General features: G+C 37.1%; 1 protein-coding gene across 1 annotated transcript in view; it reads right to left on the reverse strand.

Moving 5' to 3' along the window:
- Nucleotides 1-95: 95 nt before the first annotated feature.
- LOC139700345 (signal-induced proliferation-associated 1-like protein 2) overlaps nt 96-18,194 on the reverse strand; it is a 59,785-nt gene continuing 41,686 nt past the window's right edge. The window contains exons 13-20 of the mRNA XM_071598985.1: nt 17,045-17,200; nt 16,634-16,745; nt 14,789-15,325; nt 10,614-10,773; nt 5,483-5,802; nt 3,627-4,009; nt 2,138-2,602; nt 96-1,884 (exon numbers count right to left, since the gene is read on the reverse strand). Of these exons, the coding sequence (XP_071455086.1) occupies nt 1,671-1,884; nt 2,138-2,602; nt 3,627-4,009; nt 5,483-5,802; nt 10,614-10,773; nt 14,789-15,325; nt 16,634-16,745; nt 17,045-17,200 (2,347 nt within the window). The 3' untranslated portion in view covers nt 96-1,670. The remainder of the gene's footprint in view (nt 1,885-2,137; nt 2,603-3,626; nt 4,010-5,482; nt 5,803-10,613; nt 10,774-14,788; nt 15,326-16,633; nt 16,746-17,044; nt 17,201-18,194) is intronic.

Below are 18,194 nucleotides of genomic sequence, written 5' to 3' on the forward strand. Positions count from 1 at the left end.
AAAACTTAACATTAACAGATATAAAAAATGATAGTTACACATGAAAATTTATTCAAGAGAAATTTATGTAAATTTTATTTCAAAATGTGCTATTTACATAAATGGTAGCATTCTTATGTAGCTTACAGAGCAATAAATATACAAATGAAAATATATAGTTTTGGTCCTTGACCATGATTTTGTTCGTATCTATGAAAGCTCTGAATTTCCTGACATTTTCACAAAAATATATACAAATTCATCAGCTAAATGAAAAACAATTCTAAGAGCATATTTCCTGAGTAATGCACTCATGTAAATATTTTGTAAAATGGGTCAGACCCACATGGAATACTTACAAAATTTAGTAAGTACAGATGCCATGGAAAAGGCACCTATGTTTCTTTGCTTACACAAATATATCATAATGTTTGACAATAACAGGCACAATATGATTAGGTAACTTTGTCAACTAAGACATGCATGTCACTGTATAAGATAGTTATACATTTTAAACAGATAAAAATTACCCTATCAACAGCTACCCAATGAAGTGGACTTGTTCATTTTTTTAGGCTCAAATTTCTACAGCCAAACATGCTGTAATATATCATCTTCAGCATTTCTCATTTTAATATAACAGATTAATATCACAAAACCTGTTCTTTGATTTAAGGCACATACAGCAAGAAATTTGTATAATCCCTTCTTGAGAATGATTGCATATGAACAATAATGAAGTCTTGAAGGTCCTATTTTATCTTAATAAACATTTTCCATGCCACATTGCAGAAATATAGCCTATTTATAAGCCATAGCCACAATGCACAAATATTAAAGGTGTAGCAGAAAATGCTTTAGCAATAAAGAAGTGTTAACTGTTTAGAATTTCCTGACATGAATTGGAAACACGATGACCGGCTATCTTTTCCTCTTCTGAGTGGAATGAAAGATACTCCCATGAAAAATCTTTGGTGGGTATATCCCCATACTTCTTATGCTGAGAGTTTTATGTAAAGTGATTAATTCTTCTCAACAATGGCTTATGACATCTACAAGTTTTAACAAGCACTGTATAATTATTTCACTTAATGATATAACATAAAATAAGTTAAAGCCTTTGGCAAATAATGGTCCCAAGTTACTATCCCGTTGAAAATAATCCCAGGTGTTCATGGGCCAATTAATATTTAATTCTACATATAACATCCATTATAGATGAAGGATATACACTTCAAGAAAGGACTTCAGTGAAAGACTGCAATTATTCCTGAAATTCACATGCGTGTTGGACTGAGTGCCTATAGGGAAAGAGCTATATAATGGAAATAAATAATTCTTCACAAAAAACAAAACAACTCTTTAAACTCCAATTCTGAGTAGCAATAATGCTTTTCAATTGGAATGAAATGCTACGTAAAGTCTAAGCAAATGTCACACACACACACATTTCCAAAATTTTACCATTAGAATCATTCCATCTCACACCACTCCACAGTGCTACAAAAAGTACCATAATATATGTCTTAGCATTCAAATTATTCCATTCACACAAGGAAACTTATAAATAAACAAATATGTTCAAAACTTCTTGATATTTACACTGGCTGCCTTTGAAATAATACAAAGACAGCATTTACAATAATACTTAAGCAGCAAATTTAACCGAAAAGGAGTGTCACCAACTAAACTCATTGGTGCTGGATTGTCTGAAAAAACCAATCAGTAAATCTTCTTAACTGTTGAGCAGAAGCTGCCGATTCTTCCTGAAGCCGACGATTTTCTTCCCGTAAGTGTCTAACCTCTTCTTCTAAGGAAAGCCTTCGTCTAGTTTCACGGGCTACTCTGGATTCCAATTGCCCTAGTTGCGTTTGAAGTTCATGCACCCTGCGACCACCAGCACTACTAAGAGAAGGAAAAAATAAAATTTTTAAATATGACCACATATAAAAACTATAAATTAGTCTTAAATAAATATCACATCTTTCCCAAAGCTTGCTGAATAAGCAGAATCCTCTTACACATAGATGAGGCTTATTTGACAGCACAAATTCAAGGAAATGCCTATTTGTTCTAACCATACAAGCTTGACATACCTGGCTTGGAGGTTAATGATAGGAATTGCATGCACATATTATAACCTTTAACAAGTACCTACCTGCTTATATTTCCTCCTGTGTCCAAACCAAGTCTTTCAGCAACATGATCAACCCAATGCCCAAGTCTTTGGCCATTTCTTGCTGCTTCTGGGACACCATTATCACCATCTTCTATGTCTTCATTGTCTTCCTCTTCCCCATCTATGTCTCGCCTTCCCCCATCCCTTCTCTCACTATCACCACCACCCACCTCTTCATCTTCCCCTTCAGTTGCCTGTATGAGCATTGCACGAGTGGCTGTGTCAACCAAACTAGGCCAGTCCATTTGTCTGGAATCTGAAAGGGGCAAGGGAGGCAGTAAAGATGGAGGAGGTAAAGATGGTAGGAGGGGGGGCGGTGGCAGAGGAGGAGCTGAAGATGATCCCTGCGATGAGGAATTTTCAGAAAAAATGACACCGGATGATACTGCTGACAAAGCCTTTTGAGTCCCAGATGATGGAGACTTAATTACTCTTGGAGATAGCCTGCAATAGATTAAAAGAGAACACTTGTTCTTACTATGTTCTGGAGTGAAAATATCAGAATAACTGATAAGATAAATTAATGATAGGATGAATTAATTTGTATTTTTACACCAATAAAAACAATTCACTAGCTATAGCACCATCTCCGACAAAAAGACAACAACTTCTGATTTCTGGGCTCTAAATTTGGGGTTTTCATTTTTATAGCAGAGAAACAATTACGAGACACTTGATATACCTTTGTTAGATTTTTTAACAATAATAATACTAATGGTCCTCCATTTCATACAATAAATATTGTAACTCATTACCACAATGAATACTGGGAAGAGATTACCTTCTGATCTTTGAGATTCATAATAAAAAATATCTAACAAGAAAACATCGTAGTCATACATCTAACTATAATGGCAGCTATGACATGACAACATCTACCAAAAGACATTTTTTAAGCATAAATATCCAGAGAAAATGTTTTATTTGAGTCATTGCATCAATATGTTACTTTTTCCATCTATTCCAAGATGAATAAGTGGCTCACACGGTGAATCATTTAAAACCAAACTATTATTAACTATCAACCAAGCTTTTTCACTTTGTCAATGAATTTCTTGAGACTGACACCACTGAATTGGTATTCAAGTAAAATATATACCATTGTTTTGTTTGCAATATTTTGATGATATCAGTTATCGAATGCAACCATCTACTTATAAATACAAGTGTGCAAATATTATGATTCTATGTTCTTAGTATCTAACTAGTCCAGTCACTGAGCTCAACCATTGACATTCACTGGCATTATAACAAAGTAAGAATGAATGCTGTAGAAGCATGTGGATTCGTTAAAATGTAAGGTACATCTTTATTGTAAGGGTAATAACCTACCAGGTGATCTCACGAATCTTAAGTCACCACCAAATAGCAATGGAAAGCAAAAGAATGACTTATGCACTAGTTGACCCATACGCCTTAAAAAAAATTCATGTTAAACTCTCTTCATGTGTACATAAAATGCATTTACCTTTCTTCCTTGCTCATTTTATTTTCACTTGGGGCAGGGCTGGATGCAGTGCTTGCGTTAGATATCACTGTTGCAGGACGGGCTGTTGTAAAGATGACATCTGCTCCTGATGATCCATTTCCAGCAGGCTCAGGGCCACTTAATCCACGTGAAACATTGGTCCCTTTTCTTTCTATACTACTGCTCTCAGAGCTTATATCCTGATGAGACTGGGAAGGCGTATGGTGCGGAGCCAGCATGCTAAGAGCTGACCCAATTGCAAGATTCTCCCGGGAACGAGAACGATTCCCAACTCCACCTAAGCGTCCAACAACATCGAGTCCACTACTGCTATGAACTTTTCCAGTAGAGCTCACAACAGAACCTCGAAGGCTGTCACCATCCTAAAAATAGCATATTTACAACATGTTTTACTTGGCACAGGAATAATAGAAATGTATACAAATTTTTTAAACAGGAACCTGGTAAATATGTTCCTCCTCTCTATATGTTTTCCCTTGGTAAGTGGATTACTGAAGGTCTTACTTACATTCCAATTAAATATAAACATTTAAAAAGTATTCAGTAAGAATTTTTTAAAATTATAAATCCTTTCTTGTAATATTCAGCTTATGGCCAATAACTATTCTCCTGCTAAACAGCTTTACATTGTTTTAGGTGGCAACATGACAATGTCAATTGAAAATAACCATTACATGATCTTAAGTGAAGGATTCATTACATCCAAAATTATCATATTACTTGGCTTAACATAAAACACATGCTCAACTTGCTTATGCAACGGATTTGGATGTTGTTATCACTTAGCAAAGAAGACAAAATACATTGTCATTTGATTTTAACTGAAATTCACACTTTAAATATTTCAAATTTCATAATATATTTTCATAACCACTTTCCATTGTAGAGATAGTCATTTTCAATGTGGGGCATATGAAAGATTATTTGACTTGAACTATGGTTTTCTCATACAATTATGAATAAAGAATAAATGGTATCTTGCTTAATATTACGGTAGGTGGGATAGTAACCAAACTTCTGTTGATTTTTTTGGTCATTAAAAATGATTTTCAAGATGGTTTGCATATTATTTTCAGAAATGTTGGCTAACAATAGATTAGGATGACAAAAATAAAATCACAAAAATTACTATAATTTACTGAAATAAATTATCTCATCATACAATAAAACCTTGCCAATTGGGCTTTATGGCAACAGGGGTTGTCAGAATTAGGCAAAAGCCAAAGGATCCTGGGTTTTGACACACTTAACCCCATGGAACATTTTCTTCCTCTTAATCTTGTGCACCATTGATCGCAGACAACTACCATATCTGCTCCATGCTACATATTATAATCATACTACAGATGCATACAATGTATTCAAGCCAGAACCCACATAGAGTATGAAGATTCCATTTGAATATGAAAAAATTCTAGTTAAAATATATTGCATATATTCTCCAAAAATTAAGTCTGTAGTAATTCATTAGAAACTTCAAACAAAACGATGGCAATGCATATACTCAATCTTATTACTCCACATATTTTATTTATTTACATTATTAATATAATTGATCAATCAACTCTCCATTTAAATAAATGAAAGCCCACTTTCAGGAAAATTGAATAAGTTCTCTATTTCCAAAATTTCAGAGTTTAAGAGGACGCCTCGGTAGCTTAAGTGGCTAAAGCACTCGACCGGATATTGAGGGATCTGGGTTCGAATCCCAGTCAAGGCAAATGATTTTTACACACTGAAATTGTTGCATTGTTACCAAAGAGTTGAAATATTTATATTTTAAACTCTAACATAAACCAAAGACTATAAGGTAAACTATGAATGAAGTACATTACCTGGCTTAATTCACCTAAAGTGTCACTATCACGATCAGATCTCAGGTAATCAGGATTAATCAGTCGCATTAAATCCTCTTGCAGAGTGCTGCATACTCCCAAGTTGGCACTGTTCCGGTTAGCTGAGCGCCCAGTGACTCCTGGCCTCAGACGAGCTTCCCCTGTGTCTCTTCCAATACTTCCGCCACCACTGCTCCCACCAGATGGCCTTGGACTTTGATTTCGACTGCTACCACTTGACGGAGTTATTGTCCCACTGCGCTTTGTGTTAGCTCTTCGCATTCGAGGGGAAACATTGCTGCTGCCAGCGGATAATTCATCTACAAAAAAGTCCACAGAAAATTTTTTCAATACATCCTCCTGATATGCCCAGAGCTAAATTTTCCTGGGGCATGTCTGTATAATGTTGACACACCATTAAGAATGCTCTGCTTAACTTTTGTGTTCTGGCAGGTTTAATCTACTCAAAGTAGTCAATATAAGGGATGAAAAACCAAACACAGACTGAAACGTAAGCCCTTCACATATTATCACTAAAAATTCTAATTGAATTTTATTCATACATTTTTCTATTGATAAAAAGAACAGTCTATGGATAAGAACATCAAAATTATCAAACATTCACATAAATACTTCTCTCCTATCATTAAGGACTAGAAGGGTAAAAGTAATTTGAAACACTGTCCACAAAACCTATAATTAATTCCTCGTGGTACTCAAGGAGGTGAATATACTCATTCTCAATTAGTTCAATAGTTTCAGCCTCAACTTTGTGGAAGTTCATTTTAATAAATGAAAAAGAAACACTTTGTTCCAATCCACCACTTTATTACAGGTACGACTAGTTTCGACGCTACGGCGTCATCCTCAGGTACAAAGTTTAAAGTCACAATCATTGTATATATACCCTCTTCTGGAAAGGGTGGGGGAGTTGTGGGAAGAGGGGGTGGGGAGGGGAGTACGGGAGTAGGTACGAAAGAATGTGGGAGAGGGTAGGAAATACCAGGAAAAGCGTTAGTGAGTGGGGGGGATTGGAAGGTGGGTTAAGAAAGGGGAAAATTTCATTGGTCGGTATAATTATATACCGATATATATAATTGGTCGGTTGGTATATATATTATCAAATTATACCGACCAATGAAATTTTCCCCTTTCTTAACCCACCTTCCAATCCCCCCCACTCACTAATGCTTTTCCTGGTGTTTCCTACCCTCTCCCACATTCTTTCGTACCTACCCCCGTACTCCCCTCCCCGCCCCCTCTTCCCACAACTCCCCAACCCTTTCCAGAAGAGGGTATATATACAATGATTGTGACTTTAAACTTTGTACCTGAGGATGACGCCGTAGCGTCGAAACTAGTCGTACCTGTAATAAAGTGGTGGATTGGAACAAAGTGTTTCTTTTTCATTTATCCTCATTCTCCTTTAGATCCATATAAGAACAGTGATGCATTTCAGATTTAACATCAATAGTTGTCCTAATAACAGTGATCATGATCATCACACAAAAGGAAATATTACATTACATTAGAGAAACATATGGTCCAAGTTTAACATGTTTGACCAAAGAAAAATAGTTGACTCCATTCAAGAAACTTCCCTAAATCCTCACGGAAGTAGAAAATTTAGGAGTTTAAATAAGTATATAAAAGTTCCTCTACACAAGATTTCTCCTCTTCCATAGAGGAATACCTCAACATGCCCTACACATCCTAATGCTCACTGTACTTGAAACTTCAAAGGCCTTTCACTTCTCATTAATTTCTCTCAGCACATATTTCCATTTAATTTTCATAATATTTTTATTAACTGTAATCTAACACCTAAGAAGGGTTTGGTACCTTCGAAGTTACCAAATGGTACGGCAAAATTTTCCTCGCCTCTCCTAACAAAACACAACCCAACATCCTACACTACAATTAACCACTCTTCAATTCTACATACTGTCTTCCTCCGTTCTTTCTGTCCAACAAAATCCAGATTCTATTCTTGCTCCTTCCTCAATTGCCTAACATTCTCCCCTCTATCACAGTCTTCATCATCCCGCTGTCAATTAAAATGCTCTACATCCATTTTTACAGCCTCCTTATGATTTCTCCCAACAATACCTTCTCCTCTCGTCCAAACCTGACACTTCCTCACTTAGACAAATTCCAAAGAAACTGCGGGAGATGCCGCAACAGTAACTTTTAACGGAGTCATCCGCTAATGTGCATTTCAATGCAACTATTTCAGAGTGTAAAAATCATTCGCCTTGACTGGGATACGAACCCAGATCCCTCAATATCCGGTCGAGTGCTTTAGCCACTTAAGCTACCGAGGCGTCCTCTTAAACTCTGAAATAGTTGCATTGAGACTTCCTCACTTGTTTCCCTTTCTGTCCACTTCACCTTCTCCATCCTATTCCCCACCCACATTTCAAAAGCCTCCGCCTGTCATCCTGCTTCAATGACCACGTTTCCAAACTGTCCACAATTATGCTCCATATCAAGTTTTAACAAGCCTTTTCTTATCATCCTAACTCAATATGCTGTTCATCAATTTTCTCCTCTTTGTGAAAGCTTCTTTGCCCAGCGCAATTCTTCTCCTTTTGCCCCTCTTACTTTGACCATTTTGGTCCAAAACAATTCTGAGATGTATAAACTGTTCCACTTGCTCAAGTTTTTGTCCTCTTATTTTAATATTTAATTAGCCTTTCTCTTTCTTGAAAACCACATAACCTTTGTTTTGCTTAAATTTATTCTCATCCCATATCTATTGCATTTACCTGCTACTGCACTCACCAGAGTTTGTAACCCTTTGGCTAACTGACGGACTAAAGCTTGTCATTTGTAAACCTTACTGATTTTATGAATTCCCATGTCTTTTCAACTATTTCTTCCACATATACAGTGAATGACACAGGTGATAATGGACACCTGTCTTAGTTCTCTTCCTAACATTGTCCATCCAGACTCTCCATCAGCCACTCCCACCTGAGCAGCCCGAGACATGTACAGATTAGTCCCCTAGCCCTCCAATCTACTTCTTCAATACATTCATTAATTCTACCCAATTTACTCCATCAAGAGGCTTTTCAAATCTAAAAAAGAGCCATATTTATCCTGATTGTATTCCATCCTTTATTACTAATCTCATTACTGTAATGACATCAAGCACGCCACTCCCCTTCCTGTATGTAAATTGATCATCCCTTATGTAATCATTGGCCCTGCTCTTCATCCTCTGGCAGATTATCCTGAGAACAACTTTATACGAGCACAAAACCAAACATTGTTCCATAGTCCTCACATATTGCAACCTTTACCTTTTTTGGAATAAGAACTGAAACTGATCTGATGAAGTCTTTCAGCCAGATTCCTCTCTCATACATGCTACAAATTAGTCCATACAAACTCTTCACCCCAAATTTTCCTAAACCTTTAAAGCAGTTCCATGGGAATTTTGTCTACCCTCATGGCCTACTTTGATTTCATTTTCCTTCAAGCCTATACTATTTCACCATTGAAAAAAACCGGGACATGAGGTATCCTCATCTACAATGTTGTTATTTTTTTCCAACCTTGCTGGTTTAACTTCTTTACCATACAGTTCCCCTATACATTCCTTTCACCTCTATTGAATTTCATCTGGTTCAACTAATATTTTTCTTGACATGGCTCTGATTATCATCACTGAATTTCCCCTAATACTCCCAGACAGTTTTTAACCCACCTTCATAGTACACCAATATCACCCTTCCTCTGTTAATTTCCCATACCCTTGCCCTGCATCTTCCATCTTGCTTCTTTTGCTGTATTTGTCACGCACTGCACTTTGTCATTTAATTCTACATACTTCCTACTACCTAATTGTGTATCTACATTTTCCCTTTTCCTATTTTTCTAATCCCATTGTACTTAATCCATAGTTTTATTGTCCTTTTCCAGATTAAAGTTCCAAGAGTTTCAATCGCAGCTTTCGATATCCCTTTTTCATGTCCCTATTTTTCTTCAACAGCACCCAGCTACCTGTCCTCACTCATAATTTTTTCTAAAGCCAGCTGATACTCCTTTCTTGATGCTACTGTTAATGCTTCGAAATTCGATTTCCTAAACTCTCTTCCTTGTGTTATATCTTTTTAAATCAGATGCTACACTTAATTGTTATTAAATTATGGTCTGAGTTTGCATCTACTCCTGGGAAACTGTGTGAATTAATCTTGCATCATTATCAAATGTTGCATTTCAGGAACACCTGCGACGATATCCTCTAATGTACCGTAAACCCTCTCTACTTCTTCCTTTCTATGGTTACTTGGCATGCATACCTGCCCAAGTTCGTTGGTTCCACTTCTACTTCCACTAATAATATTACCAATACTATTACTCACATTATAAAGTATTCAGAAACTGGTATTTTATCAATCTTAGTATAAATGCAAAGAACATTAATCTGCCAGTATGCATCATGTAGATAGTAATAACCAGGCCAGAACCAGCCAAATAAATATTAGGCATAATTCAAAATCTGCTGTCACATTTCCTCAAAACTTCAAACTTGAGTGTATATAATGTCTGCACTGCCAACAGTCACCAATATTCATCAAAAAGGGAACCCACAATGGGAAGGAGAAAAATACACAAAGGACAGCTGGTTACGGAATGTTGTAAAAAACATGTAATGATATTGTACTAATTACACTGGTCCAAGCTTGCGTATAACTTGAATCTTACAGGTGTAACTGATGTATTTCATGGGTCCACGTCCAGCCCACAATGTGTAATAATTATGTAGTACAAGGTTTTGGCTGGTTAAACATCTGCATATACTTGAATGATGACCCCAGCATCACTTTGGATTTTTTTACAATGGTGGGAAATTCAAGTATTTACTATACCACATTACCAGAAAGAAGCCTTCCATATAGACCTTAAAAGCAAATAATGATTGCCTCCACTTAGTCAGGAAGAGAGGCATGCTAAGGAAAAAAATGAAAATCATATGGAAATGCGTCTGGAATTTTCTAAGGAATAAAATTAATAGATGAAAGAGTATGAACCAGTTGATACCAATGAACAAGCCTAATTGAAATTTTTTTCTTTGAATCGGTAAAATATGACTGCCCATGATGCATGGTGCGACACTAACCTTCACTTCGGGCCCCAGCAAGGCTTGTAGAACTAGTGTCTGTTGAATGGCCATCACTCATTCCTAATGGACGTACCAGATCTCCCCGATGGACACAGTCAGGAGGTAAACTTGCTGACTTTAAGGCTCCAAAATCATTTTGAGGAGTGTACTCACTAAGCTGAAATGTAAAATTTAATGAGATCATAGCAAATTTTTCATACCACCATTTCAGTTTATTACTGTAGCTTAACAAGTTTTTCGAGTCAAATTAAAATGTACAGTTGAACCTCATACTATGAGCACAATCCATTCTGCAATCTTTCTTGTAAAGCAAAACACTATTTAGTGAAACAACTTTCTGTAGATAAATTAATATAAACAACAATACTGTGTTCCATGCCGAAAAAAATTATTATGTACACGGTTTATTCAAAGAAAATTATGTGTACAGGTTGTGGCAAGGTGTGTTGTCGTGATGGAGTTGCCAAGTAGCGGAGATGTCTTTTCTTGTCCTGATGACCCTTTTTCAGTCTTTCCAGCACATCCACGTAGTGAGCAGTGTTAACTCCCTGCCCTTGAGGAACGAACTCCTTATAGACCACTCTTTACTGTCGAAAAAGACAATGAGCATTGTTTTCACTTTTAATTTGCTCATTCTTGCCTTTTTGGGCTTGGGGGAATGGCCGGTGTGCCACTCAGTGCTTTAACATTTTGTTTCTGGGTTGAATTAAAAAAATCCAGGTTTCATCACCAGTCGATGACATTGTCCAAATAATCAGGTTCATTTTCAATACGTTGCAAAAGTTCACATGAAATTTCCACTCGGTTGGTCTTTTGGTCACCTGACAACACTGGTACGAGCTTGATGCACACTTTCCTCATTGCTAAATCTTCAGTAACAATGCAAAGCACAACAGTAGATGATAAGTTCAGTTCATTGGCAACCATATTGATACTCAATCAACAGTCAGAGTCCAACAATTGTTGAACACGAGCCGCATTGTTGTCAGTTTTGCTGGTTAATGGCTGCCCAGAGTGTTCTTTGACATGAACAACATTCCCGACCCTCCTTAAAGGCCTTTAACCACCTCAAAACTTGTGAGTAGGACAGCAGAGGCCCTGTAAGCCACATAAATCATTTTGTTAATCTCTTCAAGAGATTTTTTCAGTTTAGCACATAACTTAATCGCGTAATGTTGCTCGATCATCAATTCCATTTTTTTGTGATATGTTTGGCACCCTGAGGTTTACATAACTGACATCCTGCCGCTTCCACAGCTTTGAGAGCACTGAAACCGGTTTTGCATCAAAGCTTAGTATCCCCCCACCTACTCCAAGTGGTTTGATCCCACTTTGACCAATAGGAGAAGCGTGGGAAATTCAATTGCATTACTTTTGGAACACACACTATACATTGTTTAGGATCATGGTTAACATTCACATTTTCTTCTATTGCGGAATAAAGCAACCAGGAATGCAAACTAGATTTGTAAAAGCAAAAAAGAATCAAAATATATTGTTAATTATTTGTACCAAATACCTTCTTACTAGAAAGCTGTCTACAGAGATTTGTTTTCACCGAGGCTTCAAAATTTGGTAAAAATATGACTCCGGATAATCATTAAATAAATTTATGGTGCAAATCACCACTACCTTATTAGAGCGAGGCCTTATAAGCATGGTATGATGCAAAAGTTTCCTATGACATCCACATTTCATTTAGCCTGCTAATTTGGGCTTAATATTCTAGAGGGCTTGCGGAGTTTCTAAAAGGTAAACCAGCAGGGATTTGATTTTCTAATCGCCACTCACAGTTGTGCAAATATCAGCATGAGATGGCCTTGCATTGCCTTCTGGTCAGGCAATGAATTCTCTTTTACTGCTACGTGCACAAATATAGGTTCGCTTTGGCTTCTTCTTCCCAAAGAGAACTGTCTTGTCACAAAAACATGTTGTGGCAGGTAACTCTCAGAATCTACGAGCTTTTTGAAGTCACTGATGAGGTTCTCTGCTGCCTTTGACTCAGAGCTTGCTGCTTCACCATGCCGTGGATGACAATTCTTCTCATTAACTTCTCAAAGCACACATGGCTCCCCTTAAATACTTTTTCAGCCATTGATGATCCTGACATCTTATCAACGTGGTCAGCAAAAATCACTTTTGCCTTCTAACAAATTATATTCTTGTCAATAGTGTTGCATTGCAATTGCTTTTCCTTTATTCATATCAGAAACAACCTTTCAGAATCATTGAAAATATGTTACCGTTGCATAGATACTCACTCTTTTTAAAGCATCTACCTCCTTAGTCTTGTCCCTGTTCTTGAACAAAAGGCCAATCATTTAGGTTGACAGATTTTTGCTGTGCATACTAAATCAGCCACGCTCACACCTTGTTCCTAATTTTCAAATGATTATACTTTTAATTTCTAATTTTATTTTTATTCTCTTGTGGCTTTCTTCTAATGGATTTTTCTTCAGGGTCAATTAGAAAACTATGCACAAAATATTATAAAACTTTGCCCAAAAAATAACTGATGATATGCTAGAACACAAGTTTGGAAAAATGTGCGATCAGTAGCAACGCTGATATGCTAGCAGAATGAGTGCTAGAGACAAACTGCAGAAGCAAACAAATGAATCCAGAAATTCTCCTCTCCTCGTCACTGGAGTGAAAAGTCATCCATTAAGTGAGTCGTTTTCAGGACCAATATTTTTGTCCATCATGCGAATTACTCGCTGTGCAAGGTGCTTGTTAAGCAAGGTTCCACTGTATATCAAAAAAATTACATATTATTTCTTTTGAGCTAAGTCATATTTCTTCACTTCACCACACAAAAGATACAGGGAACAACTCAAATAAAAATCATTATCAAAAGCAAAAGTTCATCTCATTGTATACATCCATGCATACAATCATAGCAACATTTCGGCCATTACACCACACGATTGTTTTAGTGTACATAAATTGTGCATATTTTTCCAAAATTAGGCATCTTTGATTTTGTGATCAATCAATCAAAGGTGAAATTATTGATAGTACTAAAATAAACATAACTGAGGAAATTTATGAAATCCAAAAGTTTCTGGCATCACTAGGTGGAAAATCTTCTTATTGAAATATAAATTAAACAATTTGGCTTTTCCATTTTCCATGCGGAAAAGCCAAGTGGTTTAATTTCTATTTCAGTATGAAATCCAATTTTTACTGACTCAAGTAAGACCTATATCAGTCCTCAAATCGTTGAGGAAGTTCAGTTCACAGGTTCCATTAATTGAAAGATTCCTTTCCATACTTCATACAAAGTGTTCCCACCTTTTGTTACTGAAATAATGCCCTCCTGATGCCATTAAACTATTAGTAAATGAACCTACTGGAACACATAAGTGGATATTAACAGAGAATGTGCTTTGTAGGGAGGGAGAGAGAAACTGAACATGAATCTGATTACTAATAGTAGTTTTTAAGGGAGGCGACCAACAGCTAAGGTCATTAGCACCACTACGGATGGATGGGAAAAGAAGGGTGGAGAGATACCTGGCATCGGCATTAGCCTACTCATGTCAAAAGACACCAAGGGGTCTGCAGTTTAATGTCCCATCCGACGGACAGCGAACTCACTCAAAGTGCTTTCCACACAGCACCTAAAGTAGGGATCGGGGTACCATTGAAAAATATTTGTTGTCTCCAGGATTTGAACCCAGGCCATCTCGGTGGGAAGCCTATATGTTAGCCACCACATCATTCCGATCCCCCAACTTGATTACCATCACTGGCATAGAACAGAAAGGGAAAATGAACAAGTGTGGCAGAAAGAGAAACAGAACAAGAGTGGTGGAAAATGCATAACTAGGGGCAATGACGATATAAGGGTTCACTTGCAAGCAACTATGTTTGAGACCTTGACCTTCGGAGTGATAGTATGCTTCAGTTTTTATCCAATTTTGTTTTGTCAGGGAATATGACATCCACAGGAGAGATTCAGAGATATATACATATATATGTTGAACTGGAAAAAATTGACTACAATGAGCATAAAGCACATGAATAACCATTCCTTATAACCAATGAAACTGTTTTTGCCTTGCATATACACTTTCTAAAAGAACCATGCATTACGAGGATATATGTGCCTAACTGAGTCTTTTACTGCACACCAATTTTAAATTACATAAATAAAAATTGATGATTACCTTTGATGATTTTGAGTGATATTCTAGTTGCCTATCCATCCTTGGTATGGGCCTGACCTCTCCAAGTTTGAATTCCTGGGATGCTGAAGGCTGAAGACCTCCAACCATGACTCCACCATCATTGTAGATGGATAAGGAGCCCATTGAGGAATGTCCATGAGAAGAATTCACAGGAGTAATGGCATAATTACTGTGGTAATGGGAACTGGAGCAAGTCCCTTGGATTTTTGAGTTAATATTTGAAGCACTACTGTTTTGACTTGATGTGCCAGAGGCAGCTGGTTCTTCAGCCGGTGGACCCCTCCTCTTTGGTGCCACTTGGTGAAATGCACTGCCTCCCCCTGACCCTAATCGTGCCGGAAGTGGAGGGGGAGGAGGGGATCCATTTGTCCTTATGCTGGAACTTGGTCCACTGTTCAAGATGATACCAGATGCTCCTGTGGTGGCTATGGCATCTTGACCAACCTCAGTTGGCTCCAGCAATTCATACCAGCGGTCATCACTAGAGTGACCACTTGATGAACTTGTCATGGTGCCCTATGTTCAAGAGGAGACCACATTTCATTATGTTTCAGATAATATTTAAGAAGCACAAATAGAGCTTCTTGCTGAATTTATTATGCATTCACTGCTTCATTTAATATCAATCCATCATGAACTAATGGAAAATTGTACTGCATATGGTTCAATTTGAAACCAAAACATGAAACATTTTCAAAACTAGTAACCATTCAGCAAAAGAAAGCCAAACAACAAGTGCAAAATAAGTGCTTTGGAAAACCTATGTTTAAACACGCATTGTAAAAATGATTCACAGGATTGCTTGTCACTGCATTTCCAGGCTCTCGCATCTATATCAGTTGTTTTGGGGTGATGACAGTTTCATTGGCCACCCTGGCTTTCTCTTCAGGCAGGATGACCAGCAAAACTGTCGTCACCCGAAGACAACCAACGTGGCTGGAGAACCCAGAAATGGAAAGACAAGCAGTTCAACGCCGCAGAAACCTTCTCACAAATGATTTACAGGATTTCATCATTTACAGAAAACATAGAAAAAGTTCCTCTTTAATTAAAAAATTCTCGAGAATATGGCTATTTTATTGACTTTTTTGGGATGGAAAAATATCAAGCTCTAAGCAGTATGATATTAATTACATAACATACACCAGGGTTTTGGTTTCTTCAAAAATTTTCTCACTCACTGCAAAAAGATTAATAAAAATGCCCTCAAAGGAGACAGTTAGACAGTGAAACTTTCCTAATGAATGTAGTTAAGTTAATTGAGTTAATATTACATGTTACCATGTTGCTTTACTATGGATAAGTACCACTATATCAAAGTGCCACTGTATCAAAGCCTTTCATCAGTGCAGGAGAATTGGAAGGGAGAATCCTCATGCTTTCTGCAGGAGAGAAAATTCAGGAGATCTGATTATGAAAATGGGGGCCATTGTATTGAACTAACTTATTCAATTAAGAGTTCAACCATCTCACTGCAACAGGCATCAATAGTAAAAAATGTCCAAGTAAAAAATGTCCTGTACTTATTTATTCACAGCCCTAAATATTTATGACAAGCATACACTAACCTACACTACAAATTGACATGTAGATTCCATAGCAGTAGCACACCTTTAGCTAAGAATTTAAATGTTTTTGAAGAATTGCTAATGCTTCCCCATATAATAAGGTATGAGCACTATACATAGATGTTTACTCTGTGATATTAATTAGAAGACTACCTATGAAAGGAAGGGATACACAAAATCAGAATTGTACTGTCTAACATTGAACAACGTGAATTTAATGGAATGCCTAGCTTAATGGATATGAATACCTCCTCACCTCTGGATTTGAAGGAAATCTTGAGTCCATAGCCGCAAATGATTTGCTACTACTGCCAGTTCCATAGCCCGAGCTGTTACTTGATCTTGGAGGGGATAAACTTCTTTCATACCTAATTAAAATTGGAAAAAGATATACAAATTAGTTTCCTTTTTTTCCAAAGTAAAGCAGAAGATGTTAAAACAAATTCAAAGAATTGAGGGAAATGCCATGAGTTACTTTATTCACGCCTGAAGCTACTCAATTTGTTATTGGAGTCATTTGCTGATGTGAATTGAAATGCAATAACAAATTTATAAAAACTACTTCTCAGTATTCAACTATTGTTTGTTCAACATTACACAAATCTTGAAATGTATTTCAAACATTGTTGTATTATGTGAATAGTATTCTCAGTATGCTTACTCATACCGTCTTCGATGATTTCCGGGCACAGCTTGTTGATGAGTGGCAGGCTTAGAGTTGTTCTTCCCTGTGGACCCAGTGACTTCATCAGGTCCACCAAGGTTTTCATAATCGCCTTCATAGTTTCCAATAGTATACTTGCAATCAGGTAACCAACAACCACTGGAAGGAGAAAGTAAGAGATATTAAGCAAGCACCATAGTTAAAACATTGACCAAAAAAATTAATCATCAGCTTCTCCATTCTGCTCCACACCCACATTTCAAAAGCCTCCAATCTACGTCTATCCTCCTGCTTCAATGACCACGTTTCCGCGCCGTACATAGCTACGCTCCATATCAAAGTTTTTATGAGTCTTATCTTAATATCCGTACTCAACGTCCCTATCATCAACTCCCTCCTCCTTGTGAAAGCCTCTTTGCCTAGCCCAATTCTTCTCCTTACGTCCCCACTACTTTGAGCATGTTGGCCCAACACACTTTCAAGATACGTAAACTGTTCTACCTGCTCTAGTTTTTGCCCTCCCATTTTAATGTTTAGCTTAGCCTTTTTATTGCTAGAAAATCACATAACCTTTGTTTTATTAATATTGATTCTCATCCCATACCTGTCGCACTGAATTTCCAATTCACTAAGCAATGCTTGCAGCCCCTTGGCTGACTGACAAACTATAGCTTGGTCATCAGCAAACCTAACTGATTTTACGAATTCCCCACCGACTCTCATTCCTACCTCCAGTTCTTCCCATGCCTGTAATCATTTTCTCTACATACGGGTTGAACAGCAACGGTGATAATGGGCAACCCTGCCTAACACCTCTTCCTAACACTGCCCAACCGGGCTCCCTGTTTCCCACTCACACCTGAGCAGTCTGAGACATGTACAGGTTGTGGATTAGCCTTCTTTACCTCCAATCTATTCCTATTTTCTGCAATATACTCATTAGTTTTTCCAAATTCACTCTATCAAACACTATTTGGATGCATAGGTAATCTAGTATAATGATAATTGCATGCTCAAAGAAACGTAATGAGGACCGTTTAGCATCTGAATACAAAAAAGAAAATAAATGTGAAATAAAAATCTAATTCAATCAAAGCAAAGTTGAAAATTTCAAAATGTTATTAAAAAAGAAGGATATATCAGTGAAATGACC

Source organism: Hetaerina americana, unplaced genomic scaffold (assembly GCF_022747635.1).
Source record: "Hetaerina americana unplaced genomic scaffold, ioHetAmer1.1.p SCAF_10, whole genome shotgun sequence".
Classification (NCBI taxonomy): domain Eukaryota; kingdom Metazoa; phylum Arthropoda; class Insecta; order Odonata; family Calopterygidae; genus Hetaerina; species Hetaerina americana.